The 19587-nt window shown below is 37.6% G+C and overlaps 1 protein-coding gene across 1 annotated transcript in view; it reads right to left on the bottom strand.

Moving 5' to 3' along the window:
* The window catches only part of Pappa (pappalysin 1), a 232457-nt gene that overhangs the window by 118460 nt on the left and 94410 nt on the right, over positions 1-19587 (bottom strand). Inside the window, exons 8-9 of the mRNA XM_047524822.1 lie at positions 6587-6715; positions 1496-1587 (exon numbers count right to left, since the gene is read on the bottom strand). Coding sequence (XP_047380778.1) covers positions 1496-1587; positions 6587-6715 — 221 coding nt within the window. The remainder of the gene's footprint in view (positions 1-1495; positions 1588-6586; positions 6716-19587) is intronic.

The following is a 19587-nucleotide window of genomic DNA, read 5'->3' on the forward strand; positions in this document are numbered from 1 at the left end:
GCCACACACGTTGGAAACCACACACAGAAGTAAGTTCAGATTCTCAGAGACCTCCTAACCCAATCATCTCCATGAACAAGAGGTAAATTGAGATCCCACCTAGGGAAGCCACTTGGCCAGCTTTATGCAAGTTCTTACCCGGAGAAGACGACAGCCTGATATATTTTAAATTTTAATCCGAAGTTCTTTCTGCCACACTACTAGGTGGGTATCAGACTTTTACTATGGACCTTTGTCCAGTCAACAGAGAAGAGAAAAACAATCTTCTGCAATTTCATAACCCAAGACCCTGCCTAGAAACTCCTCTGTCCTTCTTCTCTTTCTTTTTTTCAACCACAAATGTTTGCAGAACACCTTTATTGTATTGCTCAGTCCCTTCTTGGTGCTAAGCAGATAGTAGGTGCTCAATAAATGTGTGTTGGGAATAGAACAAAAGGTAAGTGGTGCATGTTTTTTACCCTCAGGGCAGGCAATCTGCTGGGAGAAAGAATGTCTAAACACCCCCGTAATGCGCTGCAGATGCAAGGATGCAATGACATCTCCTTCCCTTCAGTCCTCCTCGAAAATTGCCTTTCAGTGAGAAATCTTCCCACCGAGGTTTTCATCCCCTCTGTAGCTGCCCCTTCCCTTTTCAGATAGAGCACCTCTGTCTTTTGTACTTGCAAATGAATTGTGATTAGTTTTCACCTCCAGCCCAGGGGATTAGCTGGGGGACCTTTGATCTTCAGGTATCGATTTGCATCTTAAAGGAAGTATGATCTCATCTGGACCAGCTCAAAATTCCATCCCTGCCCCCAACCCCTGTCTGTTGAGCAGCCCGGGCTGGCCAGGGCCTCCCAAGTGGGGCTGAAACAACAAGATCGGCCAGACTCTGCGAGAAGGCAGAGGAAAACACGTTTCCCATCTGACTCGGTAAAGGTGGGAAAAGGACGTTTGCTTTCTAAACACAGGCTGCTCTGCTCTATGTCCTCCTTCTGATCAGAGAGACTGCCCGGGGTTCTGAGTCTGCAGCGAGGACCATGGCAGCTCCTGGATCCTGGCTAGAGGTTGTGCAGCAAAATGAGCTGAGCACAAACTTGAGAATCCGACAGAATCAGGTTCATGTCCATGTTCTGCCTTCAACCACTTCTGACCTGGTCAAGTTTTATCATCTCCCTAACTTCTGATTCTTGTCATTTTAAAAGACTAAAAGTCCTATCTATTTATAGTAATAGCTATTCTGGACAGTGGATGTGAAGAAAAGCAACAGTATTTGTAAATTACAGCTTAATCAAAATCAGCCACCTGTCATTATCTACAAGAGCCTAAGTTCTTGACAGTAGGAATATTTGCTCTTTATTTTGCTTGTTTTTCCACTACTGGATTCCCTGGTGCCTGACACATGAGAGTCACTCAATAAATGTGTAAAACCAAGGGGCAAATCATCATTTAGTTAAAGTCATTGTTAGCATCGTAAATGACCAATTGGCCAGGCCCAGAGACATGGCAGACTTACCAATGCAATTGAAGGAGACTTCTTGCTGGCAGAAAAGGGAGCAACCATCACCATTGATCTTATTCATGTCGTCACATTCTTCACCTTGGCCTCTGCACAGTGGACATACGGGAGAAATTTTCCAGATCAGTTTCAGAATCAAGGCTGGATTGGAAAAGTTCCCACATGGCCCATGAATCTTCCTCAGGACCTCTCCCAAGTCTCTTTTCTTTCCTGAGTCTGTTTCTTCATCTTCAAAATGACATTCATAAAAGGTATAGATTTAGAAAAAAATACTATTACATTTGCCTAATGTTGTGTGTGAGATGATGAAGCAGAATTCCTGCTTCAAAGTCATTCTTTGAAATCTTGTCAGTTAAATTAGCAAGTCAGTTGGGAGTAAGACATGGATGAAGAAGTGTACAAATATGTGCATAGATCTTGCTCCCACCACGTCCAGAAAATATTACTGCTGCTCTTGTGTTCCTGATTTCTAAAGGGTGAATCTGAAAGAAATGGAAGTCCTGTAATGTAAATGCTGCTTCTTTACTACACCCGGTCTGGACCCACTTCCTACTCCCTCCATACACTTAAAGGTAAGGCGTTTTTCATTCACATACACAGGTTAGTCATCCTTTCATTGAAAAGTTTTATTTTCTCCACTGGGCGTGTCATTTCATGAGTGTCAAGAACTCAGAGGCCCTTGGGACTATGCTGTTAGGAAATAAAAAATTGTCCCTTCCTGGTTTTTTTTTTTTTTTTTTTTTTTAATTATTTTCATCACCTGAGATTGATTCTGCAGAGGTTGGGACAGGCAGAAAATGAGCAGCATTCATTTTCTGAATTAGGCACAGGTGAAGAGAAAGAGGAGCCAAAACAGAGAGACTGGATGGATGGATTTTTGCTTTCTGGAAAGTTCCTGTCCTTTTAGAAACAGAAAACTTGGGTTAGACCCTCCCCCATGCTTCACACTAACTGTCCAGTTTTGTGTAAACAGTTTGGTCTCTCTATCTGGTCTTTCTATTTGTGATGACTTAAATTTAAATCCATTAAAAGTCAATATAATTAAAATCCTATTCCTCAATCATGGTAGACACATAGCAAGTACGCAATAGCAGCACGTGACTGGTGGCTACAGTGTTGGTCAGCACTGAACACTTCCATCGTGGCAGAAAAATCCACTGAACAGTGCTTGGTAGATGCTGCATCTCAGTTTTCTCCTGTGTTACATGAGATGATCTGCATACTCTGTAGAGCTGGGTTCCAAAAGGGAAGGTAAGTGCTGGCACAACGTATGGCATGCAGTAGATGCTCAGGGAAACACGGTGCCCCTTCCCACTTTGCCTTGGGAGGTCTCTGCAGAGTGTGGGCAACTGGCTTTCCCTCCCCAGAGACCAGCTGGGACTTGTCATAGGATGGAAGAGGCCTCAGACTTTTCCTTTTACCCAGGCAATTAACACCAGGCTGTGTTTGTTGTTTTTAGGAGGTGTCAGGGTAGCAAGACAGTGCCTCGCAATCAATCCTTAAGATGGCCTAGGACACTGCATTGATCTCCAAGGAGCCACCCAGGTTCTCTCCTATCTGCAAACTCATGAGCAAAGAAGTTCATATTCCTAGCCAGTCCCAGCAATCTCTGTGGGAATCCTGCAGCCTAGAAATTGCTGGTGACCCTCTGCTTCTCAGCTATTTCTCAGGTTATCTGGAGAGATGCACTATTTTTTTTTTTTAAACCTGGGTTATGCTACAAAGAATATTTCCAACCTCCTTCCATTATCACCCCATTGGTATGTTCTATTGGTTTAAACAAAACATTAGGGTCACCACAAATATCTTCTAGGCATGCCTGATCTATCATTAGATAGAGAAGTTTTGAGAGACCTCCTTGGCCTCTTAGGCTGGAGTGGGTGGCTGTCATTCTCTGTGTTCACAGACATCTTGTTCCATCTATCACAGCAAGTGTCAAACCGATTCCTCTGCCTATTAATTGAGAGGCCCCAATAATAGACTGTGAGATGCCAAGAGGAGTGACAGAGTCTCTGTCATCCTGGCACCTCGGTACCTGCTGCAGTGCCTGAGATTTAGCAGACAATACACTGCCACTCCTTTACTATCTAGTTTCATATGGTTCTCAAGTTACACAGTAATGGGATGAGAAATTCAGACAAGAACCTGTGTCCTCAGGTCATAAACTGGTTCAGTCCCTTACAGGGCTGGGAAGCTTGAGAAAACTGCCTTAATTTACTCTTTGTGCATTAGTTGTCTTTTCTACAAAATATGCTAATAGGAGCTACCTCACCTGGTTGTTGGGAGGACACGAGTAGATGATAATGTAGCACAGTGCCTTGTGCATACTAGAGGCCCAATAAATTCTATAAATATTGTGATTATAATATCTGTCCAGTGCTTTCATCTTTTGCTACATGGGAAACTGGAAGAATCTGTTACTGTGGATATTAAAGTGTTTGTCCATTGGAGACCTCTTTGAGTGCTGAGTCTACCCAAGTTTCTCTGTAGATTCCTCTGTAGACAGCTGCGATGATACCCCCTCCTTTTCCCCAATGTTTTTTCCTCCCTTCTTCCCTCCTTCCTTCTTTTCCTTAAGTGAACATCTCTGAGCTGCATCCAGTTTTCTACAGTATGTCAAGAAGTGTTTGTTATCTGCAGGTAAGTATTTGATGTCTCTGCAAGATACCAATTCTAAGTAAAAATACTTAAAATTTCTGTTAAATTATGAATATTGTGCAAAATTAGTGATTAGTAAAAATAATGATTTTTAGATGAGCAAGAAGAATTATATTGTTTGCAGTGTTTTATCAATGTAGCTTTATCTGTCTCCAAAATGGATAGATATAGTTATAGATTAGGATTCCAACTCTGGGGAATTCCTTTTTAAAATTATTTTATCTAAGTAATCAAACCCCAAATTACAATTGCAGGCATTGAACCCAGGATTTTGCACATGCTAGGCAAGGGCTCTACCACCGAGTTACATCCCCAATCCTTGGATGTGTATCTGAAATACCCACAACCCATCCTGGGGTTTCATCATGGGGTTATAAACTTTATAATCCATGCTCAAACTCTTGGCAGTTAGCCGATTTGACTCATAACTTAATACTTAAAAGTGCTTATATTATCTCCTCACTAGTAGCATTTTCACAATTCTGTTTTGGAATTATAGGTGTAGGACATCCAAGACATAAATATATATATATCCCCCAAAGACACTGCTTCAACAAGCCACTTGAAATCATGCTGGCCTTATTAGTGTCATTTTTTTTAAATGAGAAAAAACATTGACTTTTAATAAAAAGTGACAGAAATAAAATCTTCAGAGATAGCAGAGAAAAATTTAGGTAATTCCCCTCTGAAAGGACATAATTTTGCTATGGATTTGTGTTTACTAAATAATTGCCCTGAGTCTTAAAAATTGAAGAAAGCACAACTCTTCCATAGATTATTTTATCAGAAGAATGAAAATACATTTTGGATGTTTATAATTTGTGTTTGGGCCAGCAAGTGGGCTTTGAAATGTTCTATTCAGACAACATGTGAACTTCATTTGCTTTAATACATAAAACAGAAATATGCTTCAATGGGGGGAGGCAGACTGGAGTAGGCACTCCCACCTTTACGCACAGTAAATTTAAAGATGTAACTCATCTGATTGTTTGCAACAGGCACTATGTCCTTCATTGCTCAGTCATGATCAGAAAGCATACTGCTGGCCAATGACAGTGTCTATGTGGACTGCCATTTGTGTGCCAACTCTCAACTGTGGTGTTCTGTGGTGTTCTTGCACTCCTAGCTGGTCCTTGCATACCAGTGCAGGTTTCCAATCCCCATCACATACCACCCGATCATCATTAACCCATTCAATGGCCCCTCTCCCTGCAGCATGGGTGTTAGTGATGAACAGAGTCATCCAGCACATCTCTTTCACATGTGTATGGTACCTGTCAGCTGATTCATGTTCTGCACATCAGTAGTTTCATCCAACTGTGAAGCAAATGCTCTCTTTCACTGCCCCTCCCACTAGAGCAATAGCAATTGCAATTCCATGTTGCACAGATATGATGTGACACCCAACGGTGACATTTAATGAAGGAATTTTGCCAATAGCTCGTTTTGCCATCTCTGCGCATAATGTTTATCATTAAATCTGTCAATAGTTTTAAAAGTCTCTTAGTGATAGCGTGACTTGCAAATAAATAGGTTAGAAATAAGAATCATAATTTTAGCAATAAGAAACTTAATTTTGAATTATTGTTGGTCTCTTCTCCACCTCTAGGTATAAAACTCTCAGTTTTGTTCCAGAAAAGATTTTTGTGCTTATTTTGGAAGGAAAACAGTCCAAAAGTTTATTTATTGATTTTTTTTTAAACAATGCAAAATTCTTGATGGCATCTTGCCTCTATTTGGCAACTGTGTCACATCTTGCCCTGAGGACAACAGGATTAATGAACTGATAATCCCAAGCAATTCATGTCTTAGATGCATGCCTGTATATTTTTTAATCATAATTTCTGTTTGGGTTGGAATCTTTATTCTTATTGATTCATTTGCTTTGGTGTACTCATACTCAAATTTAATATTCACTTTAGAATGCTGTTTGCTATTTATGTTTCAACATTATACTTTACTATTTTTCTAAGCCTTTGGAATATTTTCTAAATTGTTGATGTGCAATTTTAACAAATGCAAATGGCAGGCAGCACAGAATGTAAACATACTTCAATGTAGAATAACTGCATCCTGTTAACTGTATGTGGGCAATGACAAAAACAATGAATACAATCCTTATATCACATATAAAACAACGGAGAGTAAGAGCAAAATGGCAGTAAATGCATCCTGGTAGTTCTGCCTAAATCATGCATTCTACTGCATACTTGAGAAATGCATGTGTTAAACAAAAAAAAAAAAAAAAAAAGAGTCATTGATTTTCTTCCAAGGCCAGCAAATCTCTTGAAGACCAACTGATAGACTGCTGGGGATCACTGGCAACTCAGGGCATTGAAGAGTATCTTATTAGTTCCTCTATTCAGCACCCTGACTATCCCTTGGCCTAATTAGCATCCCCCCACCTCCTCTGTCCTTAGAGTTACTTACTTCTGGATAATGCCATCGCCACAGTATCCACTCCCGTGAATGTATATGGCAGTAGGTGATGGCTCACTTTCTTCATTTCCCGAAATGGTGACAACCTGGTATTGGTAAGTACTGCCAAGTTTTAGATCCCTGGAAAATGCAAAGAAGACGATTAGCTTTACAAATACAAAGCTGGGGGGCAGACAGGCAGAGAATGAAAAATGAATTCTTGTGTATATTTTATCAGTCTTGTTCATTTTAAATATCAAATGCACATTTTGTTTTCAATAATTTTTGTTATCTACTGGGATGAAGCTCCTCTGCTAAGCATGATGAACTGCACCAAAAATTTATACCAATAAAAACTAGCATCAATTGACCGATGGCCACATATAATAAAGGTGCTTTTTTCTCTTTAATTTAAATTTTACAACAACCCTGGAAGAAAAATATCAGATAACATGTGGCCCATCATGAAAGTGTTTGAGAGAAAGCCGTCAGGGAAAAATAAATATGATAAGTAAAATTATAGATGTGATAAAGTGTCACATCAGAATCTCTGGGCACTATCTGATCATTTCCTCCCATTTTAAGACCCACACAGAAACCCCATTATGCCTGTACAAACCCCTTCTTCATGCTGCACTTACAGTGACTCCATCCTCCCCACCACCTGAGCCTTCCCTAGGTCCCTCATTCTTGACTGAAATAATAACAGTAGCATACATTAATTGAATTTGGCCCTGGGCTAAGCATTTTCTATTTATTTTCTCATTTGAGAATCAAAACAGCCCTACATGAGTATTAGCATTTTCACATTGACTTCACAGATGACGAATCTGAGACAGAAAGGGTAAGCAACTTATAACCACAATGCTGTTAAGTCCTATACTCTGCCGTTTAGTTCTGTCTTAGTAATCTCATCCCTTGCACAGCACTGTCTTGTCCTGGTTTTGAAATTCGAGGGGCTGGTTTCTGCAAGATTTCCAACAGACCAAGACTACACATCTCCTCTGACCTCAAGACCTTGTAGTGCCTGTCTTCTTCACAAAGGAAACACCAAACAAACCCAGCTATCACCAATTATTATCCAAGACAAATACATGTTTCTGTCAATTCCACACACGACTAAATTTCCACTCCTGTTTTCCTTTTGATCATTTTCAAAGGGGGATGTTATTCTAGTTTTTCAACTCTCTCTGTACCCATTATTCATCTTTAATAATAAAAAAAGTACCATGGGAATAAACACTAAGTGATAATGAAGAGAATTCCTATCAGATTCCACACTTGAGGAGGTGGATTTCATAAACAAAAGGACAATGTCAAAACCCCCCTCAAGTTCTCCTACTCATCTGTTATTTCAGCTGCTGTTAGGCCTGGGGCTGTTTGGATAAGGCCAACAAGATAACAGGTGCAGGGGCCACAGACAGAGGTCTTCTGACTCTCACTGCAACAGTGATTTGGAGGTTAGGAGCAACGAAGGATTCTGGTAAGGAACATGACCTTGCTGAGAACAACAGATGAATTACTTCGCAAAGGAGTTTATATTAGCAGCACTTGAGCAGTTACTAACTTTGATGGTAGACCAGAAGTTCCTAGAGATTCTGTCAGTACTTTGTCAATTATAATTAAGTGGGCAATGGCATAAAAATCTTGAGATACCACATATATACATGATGATTGCATTGCAAACACTTGGATTGACAATGTGTTGATAGGATTATAGATTTTGTATTCTCTTAGTGTCTATTTTATTCACCCCTAAACTAATGAATATACACCTTTTCTGGTTATTCTTCTAAAACCTGAGTAGGATGGGGAAGAAAGTGGTAAACCCAGGGGATCCATGAAGACACAAGATGAATAGGCCATGCATTCTATGACACACTCATTTTGCTCCAAAATATGGGGGTTATGTTTTATGTTAAAAGAACGTGTCTATATTATGGAATAAAATAAAAAAAATTGCTTCAGGCTACATCTCAGGCCATTGAGGGCACTTGGTCACTGTCTGAGCAGATGGGGCACTTCTATTGAAAAGCTTGCCAGTGTGAAAAGTATTTCCCCATGTCGTTTTTCATTGGTGATGTGTGTCACAAATGATTTGTGGCTAATAATATTTAAGGTAGTGGGCTAATCTTTGTGAATGTTTTCCTTCTCCTCCCTATACTTGTCCTCCTTTCTCAATAAATGCCAACTTCCTCCTCCTTCTCAATAAACACCAACTCAGAGATAAGCAAACACATGTTTGTGTCCTGGCTTCTTCTTTTGAGCCAGTAAGTCACTGGCAGGTGTTTTACCTCTTCACATCAATCATAAAACTGATCTCACAGCATTTTCCTACAGATTGAAGGTGAGAATAGATATAAAGCACATTCGTTCCCAGCCTATGATAAACAGTTAATAAATGTTAACCTATTGTTCTCAATGTTTAATTATCAACATTCTCATTCATTGGAGTTATGCTATAGTCTCTTTAATAGAAGAGATGGAGTGACAGATAACTGCTTATATCTGTGCTTAGGTAAACTCAAGAATACAGGGCCACCAGCTAACATATGTGCCACAGCTTGATGAAAAGTCTCTTTTCTACCAAATCATTTGACTAGTAAACCCTCAATGCTAGACAACTTACTCTCTTTCTGGGTGACCCATTCTAACTCTTTAAGATTCTGGATCTCAGCATTGTCTTTACCCTGGGGTCAACTTCATCCTTACCAGCAGCACATAGGACACATCAGACTGGTAGAGGAACTTTAATGGCCCTCCTTCCTTCAGCTGGGTTTGCAAGACTCATGCATTATCTCACTGAAGCCTGACAGCAGCTGCTAGGGAGACAGGGACTGATATCCTAAGTTTTCAGATAGAAAAACAGAAACCCAAGTCACTCAGTAAAAAGTAGAGGAAAGAGAACAGGTGCAACTCCTATTAAAATAATTATGTTTTGCTACTGAAAAAAATTCCTGTGTTGAAAGTACATTTTTCTCCCAGGTAAAGTCAAATCTAATGCTAAACATGGGCTCTTTTGTCAAGAACCCAGATAGAATAGAATTTTTTCAGAAGGACAAACTAGTGGCCTCTGAGGACTTTGCCGGAGGTGAGAACCTATTTTATGGTTGGTCTAAAAGTAGGACATTTTATGTCAAGTTGCTCCTTTCAGCAGCTTCTGAAACCATCTGGAAAGCCTTGCTCTGCCATTGAACTCCTTCGCTACCTGCACCTTCCGTCCCAGGTGGACCTGCCTTCTCCCCACCAAGGCTCTCATCAGCCTTTCTACAACCCTGCTGCCACAAGCAGCTCAACTTTGAAGGCTGAAGCAGCCTCTGGCCTGCTTCCTGCTTCTCCTGACTCCCTTCTCCAGTCTTGCCAACACTGTCAGGATATTCTTAGATCCACAGTCGCTCTCCAGCTCAAAACCTCTTCCTTCAGTGAGATGGGAACTTGCCGCTAAGTGGAAACCTCCCATATGCCCTTTCTTTCCAACCAAAACCTCAAAGATGTGATTATTTTGGACACTTCTGATATCTGTCACAACACTTGGAATGCAACTTTTAAGTTTCTCTTTTTAAATCTTTAACGATCATTAATGCTTAATCACCAATTTTCAAAATGCTTCTCAGATTAATTTCAAGTTTCTAACTAATAAATTTAAATGTGATGGGTTGCTTGGCTGGTGTTGAAGGGTTGTTTCCTTTTATAAGAAAAAAAAAAAAAGCTTTTTCCAGCATTTAGTCATCATCATTCTTTCACAAATATCTCAAATGAAATATCTGCCTTAGGTTTGCATTTTTGATCAATAGAAAAAAAATGCTGGCATTTCTCATTGATATAATTTCCTCAATATTCCTCCTCAGAAATGTCATATCCATGGCAAGTGTATATCAAATTTGGTGCATAATTCTATGCTAAAAATTAGTTGCAGATTATGAAATCATTATTTTAAGAATATTAAAAATATATAAATATATAAAGTAGCTATGCATCTGTGACTAAAGCTTAAATATGTAAATATTCATTCTAAAGGCATATTTTACACTTTTTGACATATAGCTAATATTATGATATGCTAATTAAAACCTATGTGAGGGACTGGGATTGTGGCTCAGTGGCAGAATGCTTGCCTCACGTGTGGGGCGCTGGGTTTGATCCTCAGCACCACATAAATAGATAATAAAAAATAAATAAAAAGGGTATTTTTTTAAGAAAGAGTCAACACCTGAAAGGGAGATATAAAAAGTTATAGTTATGAAAATGTATGTTTCTGGATGAGAAAGTATTTTGTGTGATAAAGTAATATTTCTGTGCTAAAGTCCAAGATGAAAGAGAGGACAAAACTAAGGATGCAAACAAGTTGTTGACTGTCTAAGTAAGTTGCAGGTTGTGGAAGGTACATCTCAAAAAGTTTGTGTGCATGATTAAGTTGGTTATAATTAATAAAGTCAGGAAAAATTATTTAAAGGATTTTCTAAGGTCAAATTTTAATGCATTGACATGAAACAAAGTCTAAAACACTGATCTGTTCTTATCTCTCAAAATAATTTGTGAGGTTTTGTTACATAGAGAAACTAAGTCTTAAAAGAATTAAGGTTTATGGCTTTTTTTTTTTTTGGTGTCAGGGATTAACCGTAGGGCGCTTTTAACCACTGACCCACATCTCCAGCCCTTTTTATACTTTATACAGGGTCTCCTTAAGTTTCTTAGGGCCTCACTATTGTTGAGACTGATTTTGAGCTTGCAATCCTCCTGCCTTAGCCTCCCAAGCCTCTGGGATTACAGGTACCATCATGCCTGGCGAATTTTTGTCTTTTAAATGATAGCTTTATAACTGGTTAAATAAATAAATGTTATTTTAGGTTATTACAATATAGTTGACACCCTGAAAGATTAGGAAGACACTCTACCAAGGTGGTGTTCTCTAAAGTTGTCCTGGAGTGGCTATCTCTTTTAGACCTACATAAAAATAACAAATTTAAGTGGGGATTTATTGATGTCATTTAATGTTCTGTAAAAGGATACATAGAATTTTTTGTTTTTACACTGGGATAGAAATTTAAATATATTCTTGGAAGATAATAAGGAGAGCCTGATTTGTTTAAAGGTTGACCATGTGGAACATGGAAGAATTTTGACAATGTTTTTTCCACACAAAAAAAGTTAGGCATTCTCTTAGCTTCCATTTTGATTCATGTTTCAGATGTAATGTTTAAGAATGTTAAGTGATATTCATACGGACTCAGGAAACAATATATGAGAACTCTGTAAAATGATATTCAAGAAAAAAGCAAAGATCAACTTCAGAAATAAAACATTTTACCTAAGATTAGCCAAGAGCCTCACCTCACCTGGAAAACGCTTGCCTTTCACCATACTTCATGTTAGGATGACTCCAAAGAAGACTGAACTTTAAGCTCTTTGAAGTTATATTCAAAAGATAATTTGTTATAAGAATTACTGTGTTCTCAAAATAAACAAGGGATATCATACAAAACTAAGTAAAAGTCTGGGCAAATTATAAAAGGTATGTGAAGTTGTAAGAGTTTTTGAAGATAGTAAAATTTGTAAAGGATCAAAAAAAAGGGTATTGTGTCCATCTATAATTAAATTTTTTTTTTTAAAAACTATAGCAAGTCACCTCAATTCTTTGGGTCTCTTCTTATATCTTTTAATTAAGATATGATTCTTATCCCATGTTGCTATGAAGATAAAATGAAAAACACAAAAGTACAATAGAAGTAAGGGAGAGAACCTCATGCACTGTGAAATATGTATTTTCCTTCTTTTAGGAACCTCTGTGAGCTCCTCAATTACTCCTCACTGTTCCCCTACTGTCTCCATATCACATGCAGCATTCATTTTTCATGGGCCATTTCTCAAAGCATTATCTATATCTAAACTGTGTTATACCTCTTCAATACTCTACTTTCTGGAATAATAATAATTATTTTTGTTTCTACCTTGTCAGGTGAGGAAACCAACATAGGGAGATAAAGCTATGTGTCCTTGCAAGCTATGCACCTTGCCTTCATTATGGGCAGGGACTTGAACCAAGGCCAACTCCTTCCCAAGACAATGCTTTTCTGATGCGGACACCCCAGCTGTAATGAACTGGAAAATATAGAAGACTAGAAATCAAGAGCCCTAGTTTTGACTCAGAAGAGTTGATATACAAAAATCACTTGGAAAGATCTTGAAGTCAGGAGACACAAGTTTTCTGTTCACTATGACCACTGACCCAAGGACCATACACAAGCCATTCCCCTTCTCCAACTGTCCATTTCTTCATTTATAGAATGGGAGTTTGGGAAGGGTGAAATGCTTGGCTTTGCAATCCATAGTTTTAATTGAATGAGGAATGTAGTCTTGTATCTTACTGTCATGAACTTTTCTGCAGGCCAGAAGCTGCCTAGCTGTTAAAATTCTGCACTAAGAATGGGCGTAGGTCAGAACCTACCACCCAGATTGTCTGAGCTAGAAGACATAGTGGAGAGACCACCTAGGATGCCTCTGGCTCAGGAAGAGCCCGAGTATTCCAGTCCACCCTTGGGCTAAGAATCAGAGGGTGATGCCTGGGTACTTGGCAAGTCAGCTTGTAGCCAAGAGGGGGAAAGGGAGGAAACAATCACTTTTCGAGCCTGAGCTGATGTGCCAGAGACTTCATGTGAACTACTGTAAATGTTTTAATTAGAAAACATTTCAATAAGATAGAAAGGTATAGAGAACACTTCAGAAAGGTTCATAGACTTATTTCTCAAATTGTTGCATTATAACACTGGGCGGTATTTTTTTCATACCTTTAATTTTTGGTGGGAAAGAAAATATTGATAAAATTTGAACCCATCTGTGTCCTCATGTCCCATTTTCCTCGTAGGCATATTTTAAAAAACTTTGTGTACATACGAATTGATTGGCCCATTTTAAATTTCATAGACATTTTAATACTATATTATTATGCAGCCTTCTTTCCCCCCCTCAGCATTGTTTTGAGATGACACATATTGATACAAGGAGACCTGGCTCATTTCTTTTCACTGACATAAGTGTTTTACCAGATGAACATATCGCACTTTAATTGGGCATTATTTTATTGATAGGCACCTTGGTTGGTTCTTTTATGATTACTATTATTGTTTGTTTAATCTTTTTTTGTTATTTCCAACAAGGTTGCTTTAAACATTTGTGTTCCTGTTCTTTGGCACGAAGAGCAAGAGTTTTTCTGAAGGAAATAGAGCAAAAATGGTATTGTTAGGCTGACAGTAATTGCATTTTCAACTTTACTACATATTGCCAAATTGTTCTCCCAAATGGTTGTGCCAATTAGCATGTCTACCAGCAGACTTCCCATCGCCTCCGGTCCTTGCCAGCACAGAATTCTGCCAATGATTTAATTTTGGGGGGGCCAATCTGATAATTATTAAATGGTATTTAATTATTGTATTATTTAATAATTGTATTATTATCCTTTCCTTCATGACTAGCAAACCTAATGATCTTTTCACTTATTTGTTGACTACTTAACATTTGTAACCATGTGAATTGCCTGTTCATTATTTTGGCTATTTTAAATTGGGCTATTTTGGTTTTCCTGTATTAATATATAGTTATTTACATACACTGGATCCTAATTATTTATAATTAATGGCTCTGTAAATACCATTTCTGAGTCTGTTACTCCTATTTTTCACTGTTAATGATGCTTTGTTAAACAGAAATTTTTAATTGTTTCCTTCTTGATTTGTCCATGTCTTGTGTTGTGGAATAAAAAAATATAAATCTGTTCTATAGGAGAGAAATTTCAGATTTTTTTACATGTATGGTTTAATTAATTTCAATATAATTTTAAAAGTGATGTGAAGTAAGGATTGTCCCCTGTGCCCAAACATGGATGAACTACTATCTATCCAGAATTAGTTAATCCTTCTAGGATAATAATCACCTTATTACTGAATTGTAATAACATCTTTGTCATATATATTTTCAGTACTTGCATCCATTTGCTTTTTGGTTATTTTGTCTTATTGGTCTGTTTTTCCCCTTTCTTTCTCTGCAAAACAGTCCTTTGCTTTTTCATGTGATTTTTAATTTCATTGTAAAAGATGCCTGTTGGAATTTTGATTCAATCTGCTTGCTCCCCAGGGATACTGGCAATTGAACCAAGGAGCACTCTACCACTATGCCTCCAGAAATTTTTATTTTTTGTTTTGAGACAGGGTCTCACTAAGTTGCTGAGGCTGATCTTGAACTTACAATCTTGCTTCAGCCTCACAAATCACTGGGATAACAGGGGTGCACCACCAAGCCCAGTTTATTCCAATTTCAATGATTATATAGATGTATTTGAGTAGAAAGGATATTTTTATGATATTTTGTTCTTCCATTTATGCATGTAGTTTATCTTCTAATTTGTTTTTGGTATTCTTTTATGATTTCAATAAAGGTTTAAAGCTTTCTTCATAAAAATTGTGATGATTTTTTAATAAGAAATATATTCCTAACTCAAAACTCTTTATAGATGACAATGCTATAATAAATGGTGGCTTCAATCTATCCATCTATCATCCACAAACATACTGTGTATGCCTGTATTATTTGGGATAGTAAAAATAATTTGTCTATGCAAATTGATACTTTAGAAGACCTTGTTACTTCTGATAATTCGTTGATTCTTATTAATTTCTCTCTGTAGTCTCCTCAGATAAGGAATAAAGATAGTTTCTTCATTTTCAATACTTTGTATCTTTTTTTTGCATCACAAAGGGATTCAATTTTATCAAGCCTTTTTTTTTAAACTCTGCTTTCAGAAAAAAATTCCTGTTTTAAAAAATTATTTAATATACTAAAATTGCAAGTCATGTTATTAACTACCTAATAATAAAATCCTCAGTCATCCTGGGGTAATGTAGCTTCAGATCAATGTGTGTATGTGTATGTGTGTGTGTGTGTGTGTGTGTGTGTGTGTGTTTTCATATATTGCTAAACTGGTAATATATCAGAGTATTTATTTTTGGTCATAAGTTTCATTGACTGAAAAGTTTTGTTTTTTCATTTATTTGAGGTTTTTTGTGTTTTTTTGTGTGTATGTATGTGTTTTTAATCTTTTCTATCCTTAGAGACAGAAATCATGTTCTACCTGATACTGATTCTTTGATATTTGTTGAGATTTGTTTTGTGGCCTCAAATGGCTAAAAATTAAAAAAAAAAAAAATCCACATATTTATCCTAGAATAAATATTTCTGTGTAGTTAACAATCATCTAAGTCCTCTCTGTATTTTAGTTTTCTCAACCCATCAATTATGAACAAAATGTGTTAAATATTATGATTATGCATTTATCAATTTTGTTAACGTATGAATCATTGTTTGACTTATGTATGTTTAGGTCATGTTATTTCACATAGTTGAGTCCAAAGTCATCTCCCTTTTATCATTTTTTGTGGTGACCTCTTCACTTCCATTTTCTCCCCGCTGCTGGGGATCAACCCAAGGACTGACGGTGGTGGGGCAATCACTCTACCACTGATCTGCACCCCAGCCCAACTTCTTTACCTTACTCATGTTTTCTGCCTCAACATTTCCCTTGTCTGAAAATATTTTGTTTGGTTAAAAAGTACCTGGCAACTCCTTTCCATACCTTTACCTTTAACTTTTCGGCAAAACTTCAATTAAATCTGATTTGAGAGTCTTCATCTTCACACACTTGACTTTTCTCTGCGTAGCATGATGATTGCTATGTTAGATTTGTTTTTCCAGTTTTGTTTGTCTTTCCATTTCTCATTCTCTTTGCTTATTTCTTCTTTTCCTCCTTTTCTGCTTTTATTCAGATTTTTTGGATTGATTTCCACTATTTTCCCTTCTTTTTTTTAAAATCTAATCATTAGCTTGTACTTTATAGTTTTCTTTCTTTTTTCTAAAAATAATACAGATTCTTGTTATCAGTCAAATTTGATTTTAAAAAAGAAAGCTCCTATTTTTTTGTGTGTTTTTAATTTTGACACATGAACTCATGTTTAGTGGGTTTTAATCTGTGGGAATCATGTGCCTCAGATTAACTATGTGTTTATTTCTAGGTATCCTTGGAACATCACTAAACTAGAACTATTATTTTTCTAGCTAATTCCTTGGCTCAAGCATTTCCAGACCGTACTGAGCAGTATAAATTCAATCTTCAGATATCTGTGAGGTATACGACAGTGATTATATACCTGCACTCAGATCATAGTCCAAGGAAGTTTGAACTATCATGCTGTTAAGATACACAAATATATATTCTCCCCTAGTGCACCCTTTCACTAAGCACACAGGTTTTCAGAGGTTTTAATCTTGTTTTGAAATTCTTAGTTTCAACTCAGCACTTTGCAGAGTTGCAGAGTCAAATCTCTCTTTCTGGAAAAAGCAAGAATATCCAGGGTACTCAATGGCCAAAAGTAATGGCTTTCCCTATCCAAACTACACCAACAAGACTTGAGATCCAAGGCTTAACTGTTCAGCTCTTCACTCCACCTGCTTTCTTGCCTGTCTTGCCCTTGGCAACATCTCTTTCTGTTTTTCTGATCACAGTTATACATTTTAAAGGACTCTAGTTTTATCTGCTATCTTTTTTCTGTAATATGCAGATGAATGCTTGTAGTCAGCATATTTTGTGGATTAGATAGTTCCCTAAATGTTCACAAATTATTTCTAACATTAACCTGAAAGGTAAAAATTACTTCCATTTTTCAGTTGAGGCTCAAGGCAGGTCAGTGATCTGCCCAATATCAGGGAAATAATTTCACAGCAGGATTTAAGTGATTCTAGAACCTTTGGCTTTCCCATGACATTGAGCTGACTTCTTTGGTGAGTACACATTAGTAAGCCATGCATTAATATCCAATCGAATACAGAACTCTAAAACTATTTGAAGATAGGTTAAGCTCCCTTTCATGGTTCTAGTCTTTAAAATAGCTGCAATCCAGACTAAAGTACAGTTTACTTTTGTATATAAAAGTAGAGGAAAATTATTTTAGCACACAAACACACATACACAATTTAGTATGAATATATGATTATAAATTTGTTATATCACTTCATCTTTAATGATCATGAAAAAAAGTATATAAGAAGTCAATCCAGCTACTTAGTCTTATGCTATCAAATTGTATTTATGGCTTTGACCATTTTTTCAAGTTCTGAATGAATATATTTATATCCTTTCATATTTCATCTACTTGTCCACCCCTATAGCATTCACTAAGTCATCTCAGGTTATTTTAGGTTTCTGGGATGCAAAGATGAATAAAATATGGTCCTGTCTTCAGGATGTTCAGAGGCTTGTGGAGAAGAAAAGATATTAAAATTGATGGCTTTGACAAAGCCCCCAAAGTGTAGGGAACCGTAGGGATACAGAGGTGTATCACCCTAGAGATAGGGAGGGTTTGAGATTTCCCAAGCAAGTATACTATCTTGAGTAGAGAAAGGTAAGAAGTCCCATCAAGAGAAGGAGGAGAGAGCTGTTTTCTGGGGAATTGACAGATAGTATTTGATTTGGAAGACCACTTTGGTAGCAGCATAGATGGTTGGTTTAGGGGGAAAGGTGGAAAGACCATGCTGGAGGCAGAGAGATCAGGGGAACACCCCCATGGGATGGGAAATGCAGAAATAAATTTACCTAACAAATTTTGCCATTCTACAAGAAGTTTTCATATTTTATTTAAATGAAACTAAAACTTAAAATAGCATGTCCTTCCTCCCTAAATGACATTAGAGCTGTGATTTGTCTTAGTGCAAGAATTTGTGTCTTAATAGTCATATAATTAGATGTATGTATGCTCAGTGTTTTTCCTATATGTGATAATCTTGTATTCTTGGATTCTGATTTCCTATGAATATCACCCAGAATTCTTATAGGAAACTCATCCCTGTTCAGGCTGGCAGGCACCACGGTCTTCCTTTTTACTGGTGGTGGTGGGATGGGTAGTTGGTAAGAATTTGGGACAAAGAGCATCACCTGTCTCCGGAAGCAGTATCTTTTTTTTGTGTGTGTGGTGCTGGGGATTGAACCCAGGGCCTTGTACTTGCGAGGCAAGCACTCTACTGAGCTATATCCCAGCCTGGGAAGCAATATCTTGAAAGGCAGTCTGACATAATGACTCTGGACCACAGGTCAGGAAAAAATGGCTTTGGCTTTCCTGTGTGTGTGTGTGTGTGTGTGTGTGTGTGTGTGTGAGAGAGACTTTGGATCAGTTTTCCTCTCTGGATCTCACCTTTCCTGTTCAATTAAAAAGAGTATGGAGTTTAGGCAAAGTGAAGATCCCAAAGATGAAGATATCATTGATCTGAAATAGTTCAAGGGTTAAAGGTAGGATAAACCAGGAACAATAAGTTTTAAATACAAGGTAGAGTTTGAAAATCACTAACACAGAGGAAGAAATAGTGTTTGGAAGGATGAGAAAGTTTTCAGAGACTTTTTTTTTTTGACACTCAAATTAGGTCAGTATTTTGGTAGTGTTCTTAGAATCCCATACTTAATTTTAAAACTAACATTTTTGACCAGCAGAGGTTGAATACCTGTCTACAACAGTGTATGTTAAAGACAGAGAATGGTTTGGTCCCACACTGCAAAATCTCTGTCTCTCCCATAGTGCCTGGTACAGCAAGCTTTCAGCAATAGCTATTGAATGATTTTATCATTTGTGAAAGTGCACACAGGGAGATATGTCAAAAGACATCAGTGATGAATATAGTGTTCTGAGCAGTAGGAATCGCACAGAAAGGGACACAGGCAAACCTTTCAGCTAAAAGACAGTTCATTTAGACCCAACTTTAGGATAAGCCAAAGGAAGTGGTACAGTTTTGCTACAATAGTCAGGTGAGAGTATGCAGGAGATGGTGGGAGACCCTGAGGCAAGATGCTGGGGCTTGAGTCATCCAGAGACAGAGCCACTGTAACCAAAGCAGGGGACAGAATGTAGTGATTTCTGAGCCTCCTCTCCACTGCAGCTATAAATGAAGTCAGAGTTTAGATGTGCTAACAGTAATGAAGATAC

The sequence above is a fragment of the Sciurus carolinensis genome, chromosome 14, assembly GCF_902686445.1.
Source record: "Sciurus carolinensis chromosome 14, mSciCar1.2, whole genome shotgun sequence".
Taxonomy (NCBI): domain Eukaryota; kingdom Metazoa; phylum Chordata; class Mammalia; order Rodentia; family Sciuridae; genus Sciurus; species Sciurus carolinensis.